At 34.5% G+C, this 23,346-nt stretch overlaps 1 protein-coding gene across 1 annotated transcript; it reads right to left on the reverse strand.

Annotated features, from left to right (window-relative positions):
- Positions 1-16,031: 16,031 nt before the first annotated feature.
- Positions 16,032-17,502, reverse strand: LOC127115351 (transcription factor JUNGBRUNNEN 1). Its single transcript, XM_051046922.1, has 3 exons — positions 17,241-17,502; positions 16,711-17,030; positions 16,032-16,628 (listed from the first exon to the last, which is right to left on the reverse strand). Exons 1-3 carry the CDS (start codon positions 17,431-17,433, stop codon positions 16,215-16,217), a joined length of 927 nt encoding a protein of 308 aa, XP_050902879.1. The 5' UTR covers positions 17,434-17,502; the 3' UTR covers positions 16,032-16,214.
- Between the last annotated feature and the right edge of the window lie 5,844 nt (positions 17,503-23,346).

Consider the following 23,346-nt stretch of genomic DNA (forward strand, 5'->3'; position numbering starts at 1 on the left):
ATAAAGACCCATCAGTGAAGGTGAGTATAATTATATCCCATATCCGAACAACATATAATTATACTCCATCTTACAAGAAAGCATGGATTGCGAGGACAAAGGCTGTTGAGCAGGTTTTCGGAAACTGGGAGGACTCATTCAAGGAATTACCACGGTTTTTATGGGCACTAAAAACTTATGTCCCAGGAACTGTGGCAATTCTGGAGACAGTGCCAGCAATGATGCCAGACGGAACCTGTGCTACAGGTAATAGAATATTTCACCGTCTCTTTTGGGCATTTGACCCGTGCATCAGAGGTTTCGCTTTCTGCAAACCTCTCCTACAAATTGATGGTACTTGGCTATACGGAAAATATAAGGGTACGTTGCTCATGGCAGTTGCACAAGACGGTAACAACAATGTATTTCCCATTGCCTTTGCTCTTGTTGAAGGTGAAACGGCTGGTGGATGGGGTTTCTTTCTTCGACATCTCAGAACGCATGTCGCTCCACAAGCCAATCTATGTTTGATTTCTGATAGACATGCTGCCATCGAAAGTGCCTACAACAACCATGACAACGGATGGCATGATCCTCCTTCTACACATGTCTACTGTATCAGACACATTGCACAAAACTTCATGCGTGCTATAAAAGATAAGAATCTTCGCAAGAAGGTGGTGAATGCTGGGTATGCTTTAACTCAACCGTCTTTTCAATATTATCGTGATGAGATTCGTCTGTCTAATGAAGACGCGGGGAGATGGATAAATAACATCCCAGTTGAGCAGTGGACAAGAGCATTTGACGGTGGTCGTCGATGGGGCCACATGACAACAAACATTGTGGAATGCATGAACGGGGTTTTCAAAGGAATTCGAAACCTGCCGATAACCGCCTTGGTAAGATCAACCTATTATAGGTTGGCTTCTATGTTCGCAACCAGAGGTGAAAGATGGAGTGCAGTGTTAATGTCTGGACAAGTATTCAGTGAGTGTTGCATGAAGGTCATGAAAGAGGAGAGCATCAGAGCTACAACACACGCTGTAACAGTGTTTGACCGTCAAAGACAAAATTTCAGCGTCCAGGAAACAATGGGCAACAGCGACGGGAGACCAAACTTAGCCTACGCGGTTAAACTACACAGAAGTTGGTGCGATTGTGGAAAATTTCAGGCCTTCCGCATACCTTGCTCCCATGTCATTGCAGCATGCGCTTATACTCGTCAAGACGCTTACACCCATTTATCTGATGTGTACAAGGCAAACACCATCATGAACGTATATAGTCAAAGCTTTTCAGTACTACCAATGGAGGATTACTGGCCTCCATATGAAGGAGATATTGTTTGGCACAACGAAGAGATGCGTAGAAAGAAGAAAGGAAGGCCAAACAGCACACGTATCAGAACAGAGATGGATTCCACAGATAAAATGATAAGATTATGTAGTATCTGTCGACAACCAGGACACAACAAAAATAACTGTCCCAATCAAGGAGCATCATCTAGATCTTAAGATTTTTGTAACATTTTATCTAGACCTTAAGCTTTTTGTAACATTTTATCTTGCTCTTATGCTTTTTAAAACATTGTATTTCTGTAACAATCAATCAATATATATCATTAAGTTCTTGTTACAACGAGTTTCATAACCAACATCAGTACAAAACATCTGAAAACATAAATAATTCTAACTGATTACAACAATCAAATTAATGTCGTCTCGACCAAACATCATTTCCCTAGCATCCTTATCAGTCTTCATTCGCACCCAACCAAAGATACTGTCAAGTCTCTCAATACTTCTGATTTTTTCCCTTCTGGTATTTTCCCGTCTAACCATCGAACCAGCTCCCTCTTCAGTTGATCTAACGTGGTGATGTTCCAAAACAGCATCAGCAATTGAGGTTTGTCTCTCGCATAAATCACCTTACCGTATCGGCGACGAACACCAAACATGATAGGCAAATGATTATATGAGTTGTGGAACAATAGGTCACACAACGCATCTATTTATAAGACAAAAAAGGCATTTTATGAGGGACTCGCCAATTGAGTTGGCGCCTCCTTTTAAAACATACACATGGGCGCCAGTTGGATTGGCTAGGGAACCTACCCTAGCCTAGGGCACCTGCCCTAGCCTAGGGCACCTACCCTAGCCAATCCAACTGGCGCCTCCATTCAAGTTTTAACAACAGTCGCCATATGAGCAACTTTCATGTTCATCAAAAATCCATTTGAAACTTGGAAGCTCATCATTCATTTCAAAACATTATAGATCATTTTGACAGAAACCCTAATTTTAGGTCAACTTCGCAGGGACCTAACTCACTCATTTTTAATTATTTTGAGGTGGGACCAAGTGCATTAGAAAATTTAAGATGTCTACTTCAAATGTTATGTTGGATAAAATTTCATAACTCTAAAAGAAACACATGAAATAATGCAAGACATTATAGGTCAGATTACAGTTGAAACCCTAATTTTGGGTCAAGTTCGCAAGGACCTACCTCACTCATTTTTAATTATTTTGAGGTGGGACCAAGTGCATTGGAAAATTTAATATGTCTACTTCAAATGTTATGTTGGACAAAATTTCATAACTCTAAAAGAAACACATGAAATAATGCAAGACATTATAGGTCAGATTACAGTTGAAAAACTCAGAAGTCCAACTTCAACTGCCCATAACTTTCTCATAAAAAATCCAAATGATGCAAAATTTATATCCAAATTCATTGTCTTGAAAAGATCTACAACTTTCATGTTGAAGGTTTTTTCATTTGAGGCTCTTTTAAGGGAGTCGCCAATTGGATTGGCGCCCCCTCTTAAAAAATACACACAGGCGCCAATTGGATTGGCTAGGGCAGGTGCCCTAGCCAATCCAATTGGCGCCTCCTTGTAATTTTTAAGAGGGGGCGCCAATCCAATTGGCGCCTCCCTCTAAAACTGGGGTAGATTGGGAAATTTTTTGAAACCTGGGTTATTTTGGGAAATTAATTGAAAATGTGGGGTATATTGGTAAAAAATCCGAAAATCTACGGATTTTAAATAAAAAAGATTTAACATTCATGGATTATTTAAAAAAAAAGATTTAGGGATCAGATTGAGAAACACGCAAACTTACAGAACCAAATGACTATTTAAGCCTTATTTGTTATATTAATATGTTCGGAAGTGAAGTGTCCATGAATGCAATGATACTTATAGTATATCTTCTTGTTTACTATCGCATTACCGAGGTAGGATGATGAGGTTGACTTTGTAAGCATCTCGGAAGATCCTTTGAGTCTTTTCTATTCGTGAGATAAAGTTAAAGAAGTATTGTTTCATCCTGCCATTCCATCGGTCAGTCAATCATCTACTTTAGTTGTCGTCGTTGTGAGGGGACTTCTTATAGTCCCTGGCTTCACGATATCTATTTATTGAAAGAGACTTCATTCATGGAAATGGTATTAAATCAATGCTGAAGAAATCGACGTCCCTGATGCCCCCAATGAGGTTGTTAATTTTATGGTAGCTTTTGGACCCCTTTTCGATCAAATCTTTGCTGATTTCCAAAGCAAAAATGATGCTCAAACAAAGATGACACCTAAAGCAGATGTCAGGTCGAAGTCAACCTGCCCTTCCGTATTTCATATGCAATTAACTATAACAATTCTCAACAGGAAAATTTTCGAATATTTTTGTATTTAATCCTCTTCAACCTCAAATACTCGAAAAACTTTCGCAATTCACGCATTCAAGTTTAAGATGATTAAATAGGAGCAACTGTCATATCCCAAAATTTACCCCTCATTTTTTATTTTTCATCCAACCTATGATTTGAGATTTAACTGCACCTCATTCATGTGCATCATTCATTCATGTGAACACTGACTAGTAATCATCATGGATTCCAGAATCTAAGAAATATTTTTGATTTTTCAAAGAGTATGTTTTCAACACATAGAGTGAGGTTAACTATTCCCTAATTTTTTTAAATATTAAATATATGTAAGTGAGTTGGTTAGGTTGATACTTTATATATGTAGATTGTGATATCAGTTTTTCCCGATCGTTTTCACATTTGTACTATGTTAATTTTTTTTATCATATAGTTTAATGATTAAAATTCATCTTTTAAAGGTAAGTGTGATGATATGGATTCGAGGCTTAACGGGACATACTATATTAATTTAGACTCGTCTTATGTTTAATGTTATATTAATATATTTATTTTTATTTTAAAATAAAAAATCATTTATTTTGAGATGAAAAAGAATAAATAAAAAATTAATTGACTTGTAATTATTTTTTTAACATCTGTTAAAATTATTAAAATTCTTATAGAAGAGATAAAAATTGTATTTCTAATGTAGATTACGAAATTTTATGTAGAGGTTTTATTTTCCATTCAACTTTGCTAGAAGCTCAAAATACTAAAGTTGTAGACTCAAAATATGACTTTATTATTTATTCGTGAGTATATCTAACGTCCTTTTCAGTCTATTTTAAAATTTCGAGTACATTGCATTATGCCATTATTTAAGGAGCACTTCTCTAGAAGACCGACGATGTTTTATTTGTTTATTTTTTGTCTAGGTTTCATTTGTTATTATAACCAGTATTTTTTTACACAATTTTTTTAGTCAAATGTATTTCTCCTAAAACGTGAGTATAAGAGATAGTCCAGCTGAAAAAATTAAAATATTTTCAAAGCTTATACGCACATTTGAAACCGCCCCTATTAATGACAATTACACTTGTTTAATATTCGGTCATGATTATTAATCGAAAAAATTGATTTTATACTCTATTTTTAGATTTTTTTAAAAAATAATCATGTATGTTAATTTTTTTCCGAAAATAATCAATAATTCAAAAAAAATCAAAATAATCAGGTTTTGAATAGGATGCGTCAGATGAATTGACGCACCCCCAATGCATTAAGAGGATGCGCCAATAGCATTGACGCATGCATTGGGCTCCTCATGAGGAGGTGCCAGTGTTATTGGTGCATGCATTGGCCCTCAGGAGGAGGCGCCAATGCTCCTGGCGCATAAGTGCTTTTTGTAGTGTAGGCGCCATTTCATCTGGCGCCTGCATGTTCTTTCATGTGGTCGCCAATCCCTTAGGCGTCTGTGTGTTATGTATAATTGATGTTCCGTCTCTTTAAATACCACGTCTTGGATGCAATATTTTTCACTCAAACTCATATCTTAATACCATAATTTGTCTAGTTCAACTACCACCATCAATTTCAATTTTCTCTGTTTCAACAATGTCTGCATACATTTAGAAACGAAATACTGATGTAATATTTTCCTCCGTTGCGGCTTCGATACAGATTCGACTTTGGAACACAGCTACGTTTGAACGTCTTAATCGGACGTTGTACAGTTGGTTAGAGGGAGAAATTAGAGAGGGTGAAAGGATTAGAAGAATACAATGACATGTGTCCACGTTTAACCAAAACGAAGAAGTGCGCGAATGAGTGGATATTAAGACCGACCAAGACGCTCGTAGGATGATGCATTACATGTTCAAAATTGTTTTGATGGTTGTAATCACATAGTTCTTGTATTATATTTGTTATAATTATTTGTGTTACTATTTATGTAATGGTACTTTTGTCACAAACGTCTAATATGAAATAAATTTAGTTTTTCATATATTTCAATAGAGGTACATGTAAATTTATCTGGTTGTGCTCGTCCAACACTAGGATAATTATTACGATTGTGACCTGACTGACGACATGAACTACATAGTCTAACCATTTTGTTCGCCGTATCCATTTCGGTTCGAATCCGGGTGCTGTTTGGGCGACCCTTTTTCTTCCTTCGCATAACTTCGTTGTGCCAGACGATGTCCCCTTGATATTCTGGCCAATAATCCTCTTTTGCCACTACGAAAAAACTAATTTTATAAACATTTAAAAGGCTGACGACTTTGTAAACTTCATATAGTAAGTAGGATGGATCTCTTCGAACCTTTGAGCATGCCGCAATTACATGGGAGCAGGGGGTACGAAAGGCTTGGAACTTTCCGCAGTCGCACCAACCTCTATCTAGTTTGACTTTGTATTGTCCCATCGGCATGCCCTCATTGTGATCCAAGGACTCGACAACACTATACCAACCTTTAGTGCGGTCAAAGACCATAACCACGTGTGTGTTTGCTTTGACAGCTTCATGTCTGATGAATTTCATTGAAGCATCATTGAACAACTGTCCAGATTGCAACACTGAACTCCATTTTGAGCGTCTGGTTTCAAACAACGCCCCTAGCTTGAAATATGTTGCCTGCACCAAAGCGGTTATAGGCAGGTTACAAATGACTTTGAAGACAGAGTTCATTGATTCCACAAGATTTGTTGTCATGTGGCCCCAACGCTGACCGTTGTCGTATGCCCTAGTCCACTTCTCCAATGGAATACTATCGATCCACCGTACTGCATCTTCGTTTGACAATCTTTTTTCCTCGCAGTTATGTTTGAAAGAAGGTTCTGATAATGCGTAACCTGCATTGAGAACCTTCTTCCGCAACGTCTTATCTTTGATTTCCCGCATGAAATTCTGAGCAATATGTCTAATACATAACACATGCGTCGAAGGAGGATTTTGCCAACCGTTATCAATATTATTATATGCACTGATGATTGAAGGGTGTCTGTCGGAGATCAAACATAAGTTAGGCTGAGGTGCAACGTGCAATCGGAGATTTCTTAGGAAAAAGCTCCATCGCTCAGCAGTCTCCTCTTCAACTAGTGCAAAGGCGATTGGAAAAATGTTGATGTTCCCATCTTGTGCCACTACCATCAGTAACGTTCCTTTGTATTTTTCGTACAACCATGTACCATCAATTTGTATAATTGGTTTACAGAAAGAAAAACCTATGATGCATGGTTGATACGCCCAGAAGAGACAGTGAAATATTCCATTTCCAACAGCACACATACCATCTAGTGTATACGCGGGCAATGTTTCCAACTTGACAATAGTCCCGGGAGCATATTGTTTTAGAGCCAACATGTATTTTGGAAGTTGTTTGTAAGACTCCTCCCAATTGCCAAACACTTTTTCAACAGCCTTTATCCTAGCTATCCATGCCTTCCTATATGATGGAGTGTTCTCTTACTCTGCCCTAATATGCGAGATTATTGTACTCACCTTTAACGACAGATTATCGCCAATGACAGACAATATTTCATCATATATTAGCTGAGAGCTTAATTTACGAGATCCTGCATTGGGTTTGTCAACATGCATGTGTGATACGGACCCATTGATCCAATCTCCCAAGACTCACTCCTCTTCCGGTACGAAGCTGACAACCTAAAAAGGCAGTGCTCATTCAGATAATAAACTTTATACCTCGATGCGTCAGTTCTGTCAACTCTGAAATCAGCTGATAGTTACATGTGGAATTTCTTAATTGCTTTTACACATTCCTCTTTTGTGCAAAATGTGTCTCCTTGTTTCAAAGATCCTTGCATTTGCACGTAGGGATTGTACCATACATCTGCTGAAGGTTCATCTGAACCCAAATTCAACCTTGTCATGTGTTGGGGTGGGTAGTATACATGACTTGCTGGTATTGGCTCCTCTTCCTCATCAGCGTTCAACATTGAATCAACCATGATCTCGACTTCTTCTTCTTCATCATCTGGAACATTCACCTCAGCTTGTTCGTCATCAGTCTCACAAAACACTTGTGACTGATCAATGAATCGAGACACCTATTGTTGATGTGGTTATATATACAACTCTATATCGTTGTAACCGGATTTTTCGTGACTGATAAACATATGGTGAACATCGTCATCATCTCGAATCTTCTTCTGATAAAATTTTATGTGGTTTTCTGCAAACTAAACTGGATTTTTATAGATGATTTGGCCCACATTACTGCACTGCAATTTCTTTTCTATTCTTTGTTTCAGATGTGAAAAATTTGATCGTCGATTTATTTTAAACCGAGTTACTCACTCATTCATCTATAAATAGCCTTTCATATCAACAATATCAAATCATCTTCATCAATACTCATCTATATTCTTCTTTGTCACACTATTTCTATACCACACTCAAGCTCTGCAACACCAAATCATGTCTTTGTTGACTATGGGCGATGAACACAGAGGCAAACTCGAGAATATCTCGTCATTTGTATGTTATCTCTCTCTTTTTACTTATTCCGTTTTTAGTCTTATACCTTTGTTATCTATGTTTTTCTTACTTCTTATAGAGTTGTCTTTGTTGATTTTGTATTTCTTCTTCTTATTGAATTTCTTACTTTTTTGTTATTAGGATCCGAAGCATTTTAGATGCCGTGTACATGAATATGTACCCCACGATCCTTTAATAGAACCATATATTAGAGGATGTGGATTTGGAAATCTACTCAACATTGTTTCGTACTCGGTGGACTACAAGTTCATTCTTGCTTTGTTGGAGAGGTGGAGACCCGAGACCCACACATTTCACCTTTCGATTGATGAGTGTACTGTCACACTTGAGGACGTGTACATGTTGTTGGGTCTCCGTATAGATGGAAAGGTTGTGAATGGTAGAGTTAACCAAGTCAATGATATCTGCAACGAATTATTGGGTGCCCCTTTGTTAGATGACGAAACTGAGGGAGAGACATCCAGTCAAGCAAGGGGGCAAGGTATAAATTTAAAATACCTTAAACAATATTATGTCAGTATAGTATTGTCCGAAGATTCAACCGAGTACGAGGAAATAATAAAAGCTCGGTGTTATATTATGATTTTATTTGGTAATTATTTGCTTCCAGAAAGTACAGGTAATTATGTAAATATGATGTATTTACCTTTATTATGCAACATTAATAAGGTAAACACTTATAGTTGGGGTTCAACTGTGTTGGCCCATCTATATAGTGCAATGTGTAAAACTGCAAAAAAGAATACTTGTACTTTTTTTTCATGTGCGTATTTGCTTCAAGCTTGGGGTTGGTCAAGAATGCCGTCGCTCGCCCCGATAAATAAACGTCCATTCGTGTTCCCGTTTGCAACCAAGTAAGTCTAACACTTTACCATTTACCATTTAGTTAATTATATTTTATATTATAATTAACAGTAAATAATATTTTTCACTTTTTTTATCTAAGATGGTCAGTAAGGGGGATGAACTACAATAGGTGTCCGAAACATGCTATTGTAGTCTATCGCAATCTATTGGACCACATTGGACATGACAATGTAATAATCCTACACAACTATATTTTAATTTAAAAATACTTATCAAATTATTTTCCATCTAATCGTTTCATATTGCTTTACAGTTTATCTGGAGGTCATATATGGGTCTGGATCATGATGTGAACCATGACGATGTTGCAGTTTGGACAACAAAGACACCGATTATCCGATTCACTACGGTGGAAATGCACCAGAGTGACCGGGTCAAACTGCAGTTTGGCATGCTACAACAGATTCCAAAATCTCCCACGTGTTTGGGGAATTGGCATCAAAAAAGGGTTGATGCACAATGGGATTATTCTGACTGGAGAGACTTTGCAAAAGAGATGTGTCGTCAATGGAGGAATCAACGATAACACATCTTAAACGAACCAGTCATCCATGGTGCAAGACCGACTCAACAATATATGGCATGGTTTAGGTCGGTAACAACTCAACAATTTGTATCAGAGTCACGATATTTGATGGATTCACGCCAACTTACTTCGTCATCGTACGCCCCACAACAGTTCCCCATCCAACACCAATGTGAACCCACCCAAATCCAACAACCAACCACACAACATCAACTTACCACATACACACAACAACCAAACACCTAACCTCGCAACCCGTTCATGCCATCCACCCAACCCCAACGATCTAACTACAATGGCATGAGCACCGAACTCCATTACGGAAGCGCCGTTGACCAGAGCTCCTTCGGATATTGGGAACAAATGATGACACATCTGTCAAATACCGATGGAACTTCCGCCGGACCTTCCCACCAGCCATCGCTCGATCAGGTCAGCACACAAAGACCTCAAACACCTCAAGAAAATCGTGGGAGACCTTGGAGACAAACTAACGCACCTGGATGTGGAACATGGGGACGTTATAATCGGGCCGATCATTAGTTTATTGTCAGTTCAATGTAACCAATTATTACACCATCAATACATTTATTTTTTTCAATTACTATTTTTTATTTATTAAATAAAAAAATTAAAAATTAAAAAAATAAAAAAACTTAAAAAAAAAATACAAGGGATGTATGCGCCAGATGAATTGGCGCATACACCAGCACCTAGGCGCCAAGAGCATTGGCGCCTCCTCATGAGGACCAATGCATGCGCCAATAGCATTGACGCCTCCTCATGAGGAGCTCAATGCATGTGCCAATGCTATTGGCGTCTCCTCTTAATGCATTGAGGGCCAATTTATCTGACACATCCTCTTCAAAACCTGATTATTTTGGTATTTTTTTTGAATTATTGATTATTTTCGATTTTTTTTGAAATACATGGTTATTTTAAAAAAAAAAATCATATTTTTAAATACTTATTCCATTTACAAAAAGGAAAAAATATTTAGGAGATCTAAATAGATACCAAAAAATTCATAGGAAACTTCGAAGAAACTTCTCTTGAAACCATAATGCATTCATCTATCCTTAAGGATTATTGAAATTTATTATTTCTGGGCTATAAGCTCCAATTGCATTATAGCAATTGAAAACAAATTCTTTTTTATTCATATAGTTAAAGTTATTATTGCTAATTTTTTATTTTGAGAATTTATATAATCAAACTAATTATATTTGTTTGCACAAAACCTCGAAGATTTCCGCTAGTAAATATGTATAGTTAATAAACATATATTTTGAATTGGTAAATAAATGGTATTACATAATATTAAAACATTTAGTTTATTTATCACTTATGCAAGTTCCCAAGCAACTTGATTCCGCTACCATTAATTCTTAATCTTCAACTTTGATTCACAATTGGTCTATACATTTACTTTTCCGAATTTCCATCCGTAGCTCTAAGAACAACACTTGCTCAATCTATTAAACCACATCTTAGATTATTTATTTATTTATTATTTTTAATGTTCATGCTAATGATGGCTCCAATGCTGTATACAAAAATTCAATAGATCAAACAATACAGTTTGGAGTAGATTCATGCGTCGAGCTGTAAGAACCAATAACAAACTTACTTGCAATGATAGATGTTATCTTATAAATCCTAGACTTTAATGAACTCAATCGTGCGACATGTGAAAAGTGCAATCATCCAGTACACTTTTGACTTATTAATTTTGTTTCTTTCTGATTCAAGAGCACAAACCATCATTTTCGTATAGAAAGAATTTAAAAATAGATCGGGTTGGTCTCCACACTTAGATCCCAACTCAATCCCCTTAACCAAGGATCCAAAACTGTTCTATACTACTTCATTGAGATGAAGACTTTGTGGGGGCGTGAACTAACAACATATAGAACAATTCCTACTTGCATTTATCCTTATCCATCCATGTAGATGTGAAGTAACTACTATCACCATGGTTAAAAAACGGGTTTCACCACAGTAACGAAGGGTGTGATATGAATTATGATCCTTTTCACCTCGGGGTTAAGGTCCGTGGTAGGAAATTAGATAAGGCGCAACATTTCATCACGATTGGAACTTCCAACCGTGGTGAAATATCAGTCATCCTACTTTTTCTTACGATTGGAAGTTCCAAACGCAATGAAAAGTCGGTCAGATCAAATTTTTCCCCGGTTCGAAGTTCCAACTGTGGTGAAAAGTCAGTGATATGCTGCAAGTATACGAAAATATTGAATCTATCATTCCTGCGAAGATCAATTTTGTAAGTACTAGATGCTATCACTTATATGTTTAGCTAAAGCTGTCGAAATTTAGTTGGACACATGATTTTGAATAAATAATAATATACTTAAAACAGGACATAGGGTACATAACTACTAGTAGTCTATTTGAGGTAGTAGTCTACTATCTCAAATAGAGTCACATAAACTCTTAAATTCAATATGAGAAACAAGCAAATAATAAAAAAATAGAGAAATTAGGACAACACATACTTTCATCAGCGTGTTGTCTCGTCTTAAACAAATAACCTACTCTCTTTCATCTGCGCAACTTATTTGTTCAAGATCAATTTTCGCACAACTATTATAATGAGATTTTCTCAACCGGATTTTGAAACACTTTCGTCGCCTCAAACCTAATTGATTGGAATTTGCATTCATATATCAATTCACACCCTTTCGACGTATGAATGATATATGAAATATTTCCACTTTCATAAAAACATCTAAGTTAAAAATTCGAATTCTGAAAATAACTTTAGGTTTTTTCTCCTCGTATCGAAATTACAGAGAGTTTACATGAGGTTTGTCACAAGAAAATCCTCAAGACCGTTAGTCCTTAGGAAACTACTCATCCATAATAATTGTTAGTAGTGAAAGCACATGCATACAAAACATACATAGCAATAACGTTAAATTAGAACCCGAAATAGGCAGAAATTAACTTGACTAAAACGTTCCATTGGAATATTTGATAATACAGCTACAATCTTGAAAGCAAAAGCAAAATGCAGGAAAACAAAGTGCTAAAATTATAAATTTGAGTTCTAAGATAATGTGCTTTGATTCTCTCCAAATCCTAAGTTTTTATAAGCCTCCAAGCATGATTTCAGGCTTCAATCCATGTTACTAGCATTCAAGAAGCGTTTCCTAAGCATTTGATCAGTTGGAAAGAGAAGGGGCAGGAAAACATTTCAGAAACAACAAAATTTGTAACCACTACTAGGGTTGATGCATCTTGTAGCAAGGGCTACGATCCAACCATAATAGCCTTTTCTATTTACTATGTAGGAGTGCATGTGGTCACTACGACTCGTAGAATGGGTTACAGCCAAAGCGTAGTGGCTGTTGATTTTTGTATGGTAAAATTTCCTCTTCGATGCTCTTTGGTGCCTTTGCCCTCTCTTGGATCCTATTTTGTTCTGGATGGTCCTTTTTTCCTGAAAGTTGGAAAAAAATATAAAACAAACATAAAAGTAGAAAAGGCAAGGATTAAAGCAACCAATCAGTCAACCCGATTTTTTATCTTTGCCACATGTTTTGTCAGACAACATTTAGAACTTCCACCATAACATAGAATATTAAATACTTCTAACACAACAACAACGAAACAAATTCAATAAAATCGTTAAATATTAAATCTTAACAACAACAACAATAAAAAATCAATAGAATCCTTAAACCTTAAATCTCAATAATAGTAAAAAAAAACTAAATCGATAGAATTGTTAAACATTAAATCGCAAAAAAAAAAACTAAATTGATAGACAACTCGGTTGGTAGCTGTATAGGGACATCGGATGCAAGGTCACATATTCGAACCTGCGACATCCCACTTGTTCTTATTTAATAAGGTGGACTCAAGCCACTAGGCTACTTAAACAAAAAAAAACTAAATTGATATAATCGTCAATATTAAATCTCAACAACAAAAATAAAATCAATAAAAATAGTTAAATATTAAATCTAAACAACAACGTTAAATATTTTACCTGACATAACAATAATGACAACAATAAACATTGCTAATTTGAATCCATATTTTCCTTGCCTCATTCGAGTTGGAGAAGAGATGATGGAGTTCCGAAATTTATTAGTAGAAGAAGTGATGCTTTCAAGTTTTGTTTATGGAAGAACGGATGTTTTTTAGTTTGGTTTAATGGAGAAAAAAAGTTTTGTAAATGAAAGATAAGGTTTGGAGGCAGAAGATGAAGTTTGTCTAAGGCATAAGTGAATGAATGTAGAGCCTTATATATCATGGAAAAATAAAATTCGTTAAATTCAAGCATATAATCAGAATTACAAATTTCATTAATAATATTATCGATAGTACAAAGTTTGATCATTCCCTTCTTGTCCATCAACTACTTCAGAATATGTTTTAAATGATATTTTTTCATAATAAACATGCACGATAGCACATGTATCATACCACCATCCTTGCACTCTGCCTTTGATACAAATGACTCTAGATTGTACTTTATTTTCCATCTTCACTTCTCGTCCATCAATTACTTAAAAATACATTTTAAATGATGCTTTTTATGAGAAATATGCCCGGTAGCACATGTATCATACCACCATCCTTGCACTCTTCCTTTGATTGCCATAATCTCGCTCACCGTAGCAATTATGTCGTCATTTGCATGAACAACATTAACTTCGTTTTTGAACTTCTTATGCCTGCAATCTCGAGCAAAATGGTTTAGTTTGTTGCACACACAACAACCTCCTTTTGTTACTTTTGACCCACTAGAGTTCTTGAACTTGTTATATTCCTTCTTAGGGCCAAAATGGTTCTTCATGCCATCATGTTTCCTATTTCCTTTTGCAATTACAACATTGGCTTTAGAGTATCCAGCGGACTCTGACTTTTCTATATCCTTCAATTCATCCTCGATTTGAAGGTGTCTCTGAAGTTTTTCCAACGAGAAATCCTAAGAACTATGCAACAATTTTTTCTTGTATCCTTTCCACGAAGGTGACAACTTTGCAATGATTGCACCAACTTGAAAAGCTTATGGAATGCCTATTTTTACAATTTTTATTTTATTCACGAGAACCTGTAACTTGTGTACTTGTGCAAGAATAGGCTTGAAGTCTAACATTTTAAAATGGAAGTATTTAGATATTACGGATATTCTTGTACCTTCCTTTTTAGCGTTGAATTTTAATTCGAGTGCTTTCCAGATTTCTGTTGTAGACTGAGTATTCGTATAGAGATCCTAGAGATGATCAAATAACATATTCAGGATATGTGCACGACATAACACATCGTCCTCTTTACGTTTCTTGCGCTCCTTCTTGAGTTCATGAAAGTCATCCTCGGTTGGTTCATGAATTGGTGTTAAGTCAGGATCTAAGACATAGTGAAACTTCATAGCAGTCAGTAGGAATGTTATCTTATCTTGCCATATGGTGAAATTAGTTCCATAAAAGTGATCCAACTTGACAAGGTCCAGGTTCATAACTTTGATGCTTGAAATTGCAGCGTCATAAGCCATTATTTGAATACTTTTAAGATTGTTAGATAAATTGTTAAAGTTGAATGAATCCAGGTCTGAATTGTGATTGATGTCACTTTCCTTAAAAGTATTTCAAGCACTTCTTAGAGTTGGAACTAAAGATTACCAAGATAATTCAGCCTTCTAATCGAATCTGCACAAGATTGATGAAGATTCGAATGCATGGAAGAATGTCTGGAATCATGTGAAGGGTGCACAATTTTGTTGTAATGATTTTCGAATACTGAATAATGTATTTATAGGCCATGCATGCGTTGTTTCAAAAGTTTCCAACTCTTGATGAAACAACACATTTTCAGCATAAGTTTGCAAGGGTTCCCCCTATGGTTACACTATACACCCCTCCATGAAGTGTTGCATATTTCGATTTTGAAATTTAAAATCTAAGCAACGACCAAAACCAGAGCAATAATTAAAATTAAGCCGTTGCTTGGCGGCCACATGCAATTGCTTCGATGCATCGTCCCTAAGTGCCCTCTACAAGCCGCCAGCGGCCTCTACGCCCACGCCCTCAGTCCTCGTGTCGCTTGTGAGACACTAACAAAAGATTGTTTGAATGAGACATGTGGCATAATGTTTGAGACCACAATATTTATCTATGTGACACTTTATCCTCGTTAACTCCTTTATTGAATTTAATATTTTTAAGTCTTTATAAATATTTTAAAAGTAAACACCACTTTCTATGTGGTACTATTGACATTAACTCGATTACATATTTTTTATCATATTAGAACACTCATATGAAAATTAATTGTGCATAATTTCCAATATTAACTATAATACCAGATGATATTATGCAAACTAAAAATGGGTAAGGAGGAAGCCTGAAGGTTGTTCTTGAATTCTATTATCCCCCCAAAAAAAAAAAAAATCCTTCTCGTTCAATAGATATTTCATCCTTAAAACATTATCAGCAGGAATTCAAGTCACAAATTAGCATGATCAAGTCAATAAGTATTACAACTGCCTTTACTAAGAGTTACTTTACATATGTTACAAACAATATCAGTATTAATATTATAGCCCTAAAATACAAGCGTACTATATATCATAGTATTTCAAAATCTATAACCTAAATTAAACATGCCCAAGTATAAAACTAAATGTCAATTACTATTACAAACTAGGCGAATCAACCGAAAACTTCACAACTGATCCAAGCTCATCCCAATTATCAAATGATAATAACTCATTAGCAGCCTGATTAATCCAATAATTTGAAGACTGTGCTACATTATGTTGTTGAGGTTGATGTGCCACTGAAGAACTCATCTGATCTACATGAAACTCATTCATTTGATCAATTCTTCCATAGTTATCCATGTGTTGATTTTCATTAACACGCCGATGCTCGTGGCTTGCACCGAAATTTATGTATGTTTGTTGATTTGCGCCGAACTCCATATCGTTCATTCTACTACTCTTTTCATGAACGATCTCACGCTTGTTCGCTAATGGTTTCACCTCTGGTATTTGCTGTTTCCTCGGTGGTACATTTCTTTTGAAAATTCTACATAATGTCCAAATTTCCTGCATGCCATATACAAAATCATTATATCATGTTTGTTTTATATATATCATGCACAATCCAATCATTAGGACCAATACTTACTGCTTCATGAGAAACATCATTATCATTCTTAGCATGATCAAGATTTGCGCTGGTAGCAATACTAGACGGAAGACGAAACTCGTGCATCATCCAATCAGTTTTCGCGCCTTTGCCAGCGCTACCACGATAGTAAACAAGTGTTTTTTTGAGTCCAACGCAATCATTTCCTTCTCCTCCATTTGAGTATATTGCTTTATCTATTCCTGTTGCTTTCCAGAATCCGGAACCAGTTACTCTATTTGGCCTAATGCTGTTCTTATATTTTCTCCCTCTCTTGCAGAAAAAGTAACCTTCTTTTTCTGCTCCATGTACACTAGATTCTGCATAATATATAAATCCAGCTAATAATTAATAACTGTTCTTATATTAGAAACCCTAATATTCTTACATTTTTCAATAATGATATCATGTTGTAAGAAATTATTAAATCTTCAAGACTTGTAAATTTAAGAGGAAACTAATAGATGAAACAATAAAAAATTTAAAAGAGAAAAAGAAAAAGGAGATTATTAGTTAAGATGAATACATACTTGGAAGATCCCAAGGATCATATTTGTAGATATCAATTTGTTTGATGAGATCAATGGAAATAGGTTTCTTATCAAGTTTTCTTTGAAGATAAAAGGTAACAAGTTCTTGATCAGTAGGATGGAATCTGAATCCAGGAAGTGGAACATCATCATCATCATCATCATCACCAACTTGTAAATAGTGATTATTCATGTTGAAAGTTGAAACAAACCCTTGTTGTTCCCTCACTCTATGTGTGTGTTTATGTTTGCTTTTTTGCTTTTTCTATATAGATATATAAAAGGAGAAGAAAATAAAATAAAAGTCGTGGAAGAATTTCAATGAAACGAAGAACCTTCTTTTGAATAATAATGTAATGAGAGTCGTATGATATTGATACGGATGAAATTTTCATGTTGGTCAAGTCATGTGGTTTGACTTGTGTAATTTATTTTGGATGGCTGGACTTGCTCAATTTTTTTAATTATTTTGGAAATATAAGTTCAATATATGTTAATACCTTTTGAATTAAAATAGGAAGAAAAAAATATTTGATTTTAATTTTTAATCAATTTTCATATATATATTTAATTTATATTTCAATTTGGAGTGACTAAAAATAAGGTTGAATTATTCCGTTCAAATATATATTTCGTCTTTGCTTTGGAAGGTACTAGAATTGATTGCTCTTGTACATAGCATAGGTTGAACCAAAAATATTTCTAGTGCTGTTTAATCTACTCAAAATCTCCTTTTCTTTAAAAATACATAGCTGAGTCAAACAATTAATGTATATATAGCAGCCTGAAGAAAAAAATCATTTCTCTCTCTCTCTATTATTTTTTAATATTTTTAATAAAATATTATTTCAAAAAATATATATTTCAACATCAACACTCTTTCATACCACTTATATAACACTTAAAAGACTTAAATATTTGGGAGATAAGAGTATTCTGAACTCGGCTAAGGGCCCAACACATTATTCGAACGACTCTAAAAGACAACCTAAAAGAACCATGACTAAAGTAGACCCAAAATACATGAAGTTCATGGGGTAATCCGGCCCAAATACCATGGCAGATCAAAGCCAACCAAGTTTTCAAAGGACTATCAAATTATTTAGCAAGACCACATACATCATTCTACTCACGTCAGAGTGCTCGCATTTTTTGTTATAATGCATACTATTTTGACCCGATTTATAAGTAAAAAAGATAAATTTCACGTATATTAAGAAATATATTTAAGTATATTTTTTTTTTAATTTCATATAAGAGAGATAATATAATTAGTAATATATCCTCAATTAAATTGTCATCCGCTAATAATATTAAGTAATTAATGCAAGAATAATTTTGAAACACATTAAATACACATGAATTTGTTGATATTTGCTTATATTTAAAGCCAAAAAATTTAAAAGACTTTTGTTTATGAATAAGGCCAGAGAGAATATTTAGTGAGGAGATTCTAGTACCGAGGAACCTTACCTAGAAGCATATTTCCAAGGCCATGAAGACTATCGGATCATATTTTCAAGGAAATTTTAACATGCGTTGACAAGTAAATTTATAGGTCTTGAAAGACCTAGAATGCTACCGTAAAAAAGGGAAAACGGGACAATTTTTTATACACATTTTTCTAACCTAAAAAGCTCACACTTACAGTTACCACTAACTTGAGCTTCATAGTGTCTGTAGATACCCCATTTTTAGATATTGGACGAGAGTGGAAGTTCTTGTTAGAGTTCATCACCATATCTACTTCTAGCACGTGAATAAAAAAATTATGTTGTTAGGTTATTTTGTGTTTTTCGTGTATTTAGGTCAGACATTTTCACGTTCATAATCAACAAGATCTAATGGTAAAGAAAAGCGAGAAGCACTGCTACAAAAGTATATACGACGACGCCCATTTTACCACGGTTCTTTGAAGGACCTTGGCGACATCTATAAAACTAGGCGCCATCATTTTTATTTATTTATTAAATAAAAATAGTTTACATATTACCACGGTTACATAATGCAAACGTGAAAGCTTCTAAATTACAAGAGTTGGAATCTTAGCGCCATTATTTTTTGTGATTTCTTTAAATTATAGTGGTGTCTTTCTTTTTGATTTATTTTTAAGTTAAAAATAAACGTAAATTTACTATGATTAATTAGCACAATCGTGATGATATCAGTTACCTCATTTTATTTTTATTTTCATAGTGGCGCCATTAATTTTCATTTATTTTTAATCTGAAATCATTCCATATTTCACTACGGTTGTTTTAGCAAACCGTTGTGATATATTTTCCCCTTTATTTTTAATTTTTTTATGGTAAAAAACTGGCACTTTTTTATAAAAATTAATTAAATAAATCAAATATCACTACGTTTGGTTTAAACGATCGTGGTGAAATGTGTTATTATGAAATATGAAACACATCTTAGTTTGTCTACTTAGTTGCCATTTTTTTCATATCATTGTTGAGAAACCGTTCAACCCTAACACATTAAGAGCAAGTTGAATCCATTTTTTCATCTTCATTAACTAAATGAAACATGCAATCACTATATTTAGTTCTTTGGTTAACGTATAAAGCCATCACTATCGTTCATTCTTGGTTTCTCTTTTACAAAAAACGAAAATCGATATCACTATCGTTCGTTCTTGGGTTTCCCTTTTACAAAATAAGTAAAACAAAGTCAAGGTATGAAGATGAAGAAATCAAGATGAAGAAAGGAGGACAACAATCTTTTACTTATTCATCATGTTTTCGGTACGTAAACTATTCACCATGCATGTAGGGTACGTTTATGTTCTTGTTGTTAATGTTTATGTTGTTGTTGTTCATGTTTATGTTGTTGTTGTTGTTGTTGTTGTTGTTGAACTTGGTGGTTGTTGTTGTCGAATGCTGTTGATGTTGAATGTTGTTAATGTTGAATGTTGTTAATGTTGAATGTTGTTGTTGAATGTTGATGTTGTTATTGATATTATTATTTTTTGTGAATGTTGAATGTTGTTGTTGAAGGTTGTTGTTGAGTGCTGTTGTCGAAGGTTGTTGTTGAATGTTGTTGATGTTGAATGTTGTTTTTGAGTGTTGTTGATGTTGAATATTGATGTTGTTGTTTATGGTTTTTTTTGTTGATGAATTTTGAATGTTGTTGTTGAATGTTGATGTTGAATGTTGTTAGTGAAGGTTGTTGTTGATATTGTTGTTGAATTTTGAATGTTGTTGTTGAATGTTGATGTTGAATGTTGTTAGTGAAGGTTGTTATTGATGTTGTTGTTGAATTTTGAATGTTGGTGTTGAATGTTGACGTTTCTTATGTGGTTGTTGTTGTTGTTGATGAATTTTGAATGTTGTTGTTGAATTTGTTATGTTGTTATATGTTTTTGTTAAGATTCATTTAATCTTTTATTGTTTTTTAACATAGATGGACTCTACATCCAACGACGAAAGTCATACAAATGATACTCATACAATTGATTCTCATAACAATGAATCTCTAACTACATAGGAAAAAAATAAAATAAAACAAAAAGGTGCTACAGTGATGGCTAGATTAACAAAAAGTCTGCAACTCAGGTGACAAATTACGGATCGAGTTTAATCCCATAACTTGGAAATGTTATACTGAAAATTCTTCTCTTTTTAGGAGTTACGTTATGTTTCTTGGACGTAGTAAAGTGAGTATTTTGATTTATGATTGGACCCATGTACCAGAAGATATGAAAAAAGCATATGGACAGACATTAAGGTAATAATTTGAATTTACATAATTCGATAGTATTTTTTACAATTACTAATGCATACTTACTGATGTAATTGTAGTCGACTTTTGATTTTACCGATGGTGATAAGTTGAAGAAAGATTGGATCCTTTATGTTAGTGAACGTTGGATGGGCTTTAAGTCACAACTTATGCGTAACTATATTACGAACCCTAAGGCTGATATTAAGCATCCAACTATGAAATACAATTTTATTGGCAAGATGGTTTGGGAAAAGTTTGTGAAGTCTCGTAATTGTGATGATTTCTTGGTTAGTATAGTAATCTTTTTTTATATAATTTTATGCTTATGCTTTATAAAACCATGCAAATTAACATTTTCACTATGTTTATAACAGGTTAAAAGTGAATCAGGGAAGCTAAACAAAGCAAAAAACAAATACCCCTATAGCTTGCCTCAAGGGGGTTACAGGAAACTTGATGAAAAATTGATTAATGAAAAAAGACAACAAATGGGAAATGATGACTTCACGAGTTATGATCGCCGCCCATCTCCACCATCATGATATGAGAAGTGGAAATGGCTCGACAAACTGGAGAGTTCACTTCAGATGCCTTACGAAAAGTCGTTGAGAAAATTGTAAGTCGAATTTGTTGTGTGTATAGTTTGTTATCTGAAATCTGAACATCTCTTTGGTAACAATATATATCTTATTCATGTTATGTAGGACTCATTGATAGATATGTCCAATCAAGGTACATTTGTTCCACAACCACGACATGATATACTAGTCAAAGCAATCAAAACAAATGAGCATGTTAGTCGTGCACGTAGTGTTGGAGAAAACAGCGGTATGGGATTATGGTTTGGTACATCAAGAAAAAGCACATGCATGCAAAAGAAAGAGATGGACGAGATTGTTGAAAAGAAGTTACCAAGTGAAAGTCAATCACAAAAGAATGTGTTGGAAGATTTAAATGCATTTACAATAAGAAGTTGGAAGATGCGTTAGCACAAGAGTGGGAAATTCGTAGGAAAGAGATGGTACAGTTCGTTGAGGTATATGGAAATAGTGTTATATCTGGATAAATAGGATTTAAGTATTTAGACTGAAATGTATGATATATTGTGTTGAGTCTGTTTTGTGTTGCTGTTATTTTTAAGACGCAAAGATTGAGTGGTATCGTTCAACCATGTACAAATGAAGGTGATGATCAATTTCCTGAAAGAGTTGTTGTAGGTTGTGCGAGCACAAGAGGAAGTTGTTCAATCGTCCATACCGATATCCATAACGAGATATTGGTTCCTTATGAAGATTCAATTAAACAAGTGGTATGTCACATTATGGATAACAAACAGCTAGTTCCTCTTCAATTAGATCATGATAGAGAGCTAGAGGTTTTCTATGTGGATCCTAAAGATATAAGGAATTTTATTTTTGGAAATGAGTGTCTGGACTTAGGGATACTACATGTGTGGTGTACGTAAGTATAGAATTAAATATCGCATTATGGTACATTCACCGTGTTTTTATAGAACTAATCCCTCACTTATTTTTTGCATTTTGTTTAACCATTTAGGTACCTTCATCGTGTTTGTATAGAATTAAATAAATCGGATATTTATGGATTCTGGGATCCATTTAGTATTTGATTTACAAATAATTCTCCAAAACTGACTTTAACTTTCATAACGTCACAGTTAAGTGAGGGGAATAAAGATTATTACTTAGCACCATTTATCTATGAAACACATGTTAAACATTGACTCTACCAACATTATTGATTCTTGGGATAAGGTATATATATTTACAATAACATTTAAATATTTAAGTTTTCTTTTATTTCAAATAAGGTGATCTTCAATTTCCTTCATTTTTTTATATAGATGTTTAATGACACTACCACATTCACATAAGAAGACTTTAAAGACGTTCGTACTCGTTGAGTGTTTTACTTCAATGCGCTTTATAGGCAAGGTTGATCACACATATTAGTTTGTAACATATTTTTGCTATATTTTTTCATTGGATGTAAATAATATTTAGGTTGGTTATATTTTGGTATAACAATATTTTGTAATTATATATGTTTGTTATATTTTTGGGTTTGATGGAAATATATTATAGCCATGTTTTGGTTACAAAGGTATGTGTATTTGAAGGTTATGTCGTGGTAAAATATAGCGTATAAAATATAGATACTAAAAAAAGCGCATATATGGAATAAATAAATATAATATTTTAAAAAAGAACAAATTATTTCACAATGGTTGATTAAGATGATTGTGGTGATAGCCAGAGTACCAATTATTATATACCATGCTACGACTAGGAATTGAATCCATGACCTTAATATATTTCACTACAGCTTTTTACGCTGACCATTATGATATGTAGGG

Source organism: Lathyrus oleraceus, chromosome 1, assembly GCF_024323335.1.
Source record: "Lathyrus oleraceus cultivar Zhongwan6 chromosome 1, CAAS_Psat_ZW6_1.0, whole genome shotgun sequence".
NCBI classification, from domain to species: Eukaryota; Viridiplantae; Streptophyta; class Magnoliopsida; order Fabales; family Fabaceae; genus Lathyrus; species Lathyrus oleraceus.

Excerpts from the sequence above, each read along its gene's own strand:
- LOC127115351 (XM_051046922.1), bottom strand. The coding sequence starts at position 17,433 with ATGAATAATCACTATTTACAAGTTGGTGATGATGATGATGATGATGAT. Across the intron at positions 17,031-17,240 it reads TGATCCTTGGGATCTTCCAA|AATCTAGTGTACATGGAGCA; the intron begins GTATGTATTCAT and ends TATATTATGCAG. Across the intron at positions 16,629-16,710 it reads ATGATGTTTCTCATGAAGCA|GAAATTTGGACATTATGTAG; the intron begins GTAAGTATTGGT and ends TATGGCATGCAG.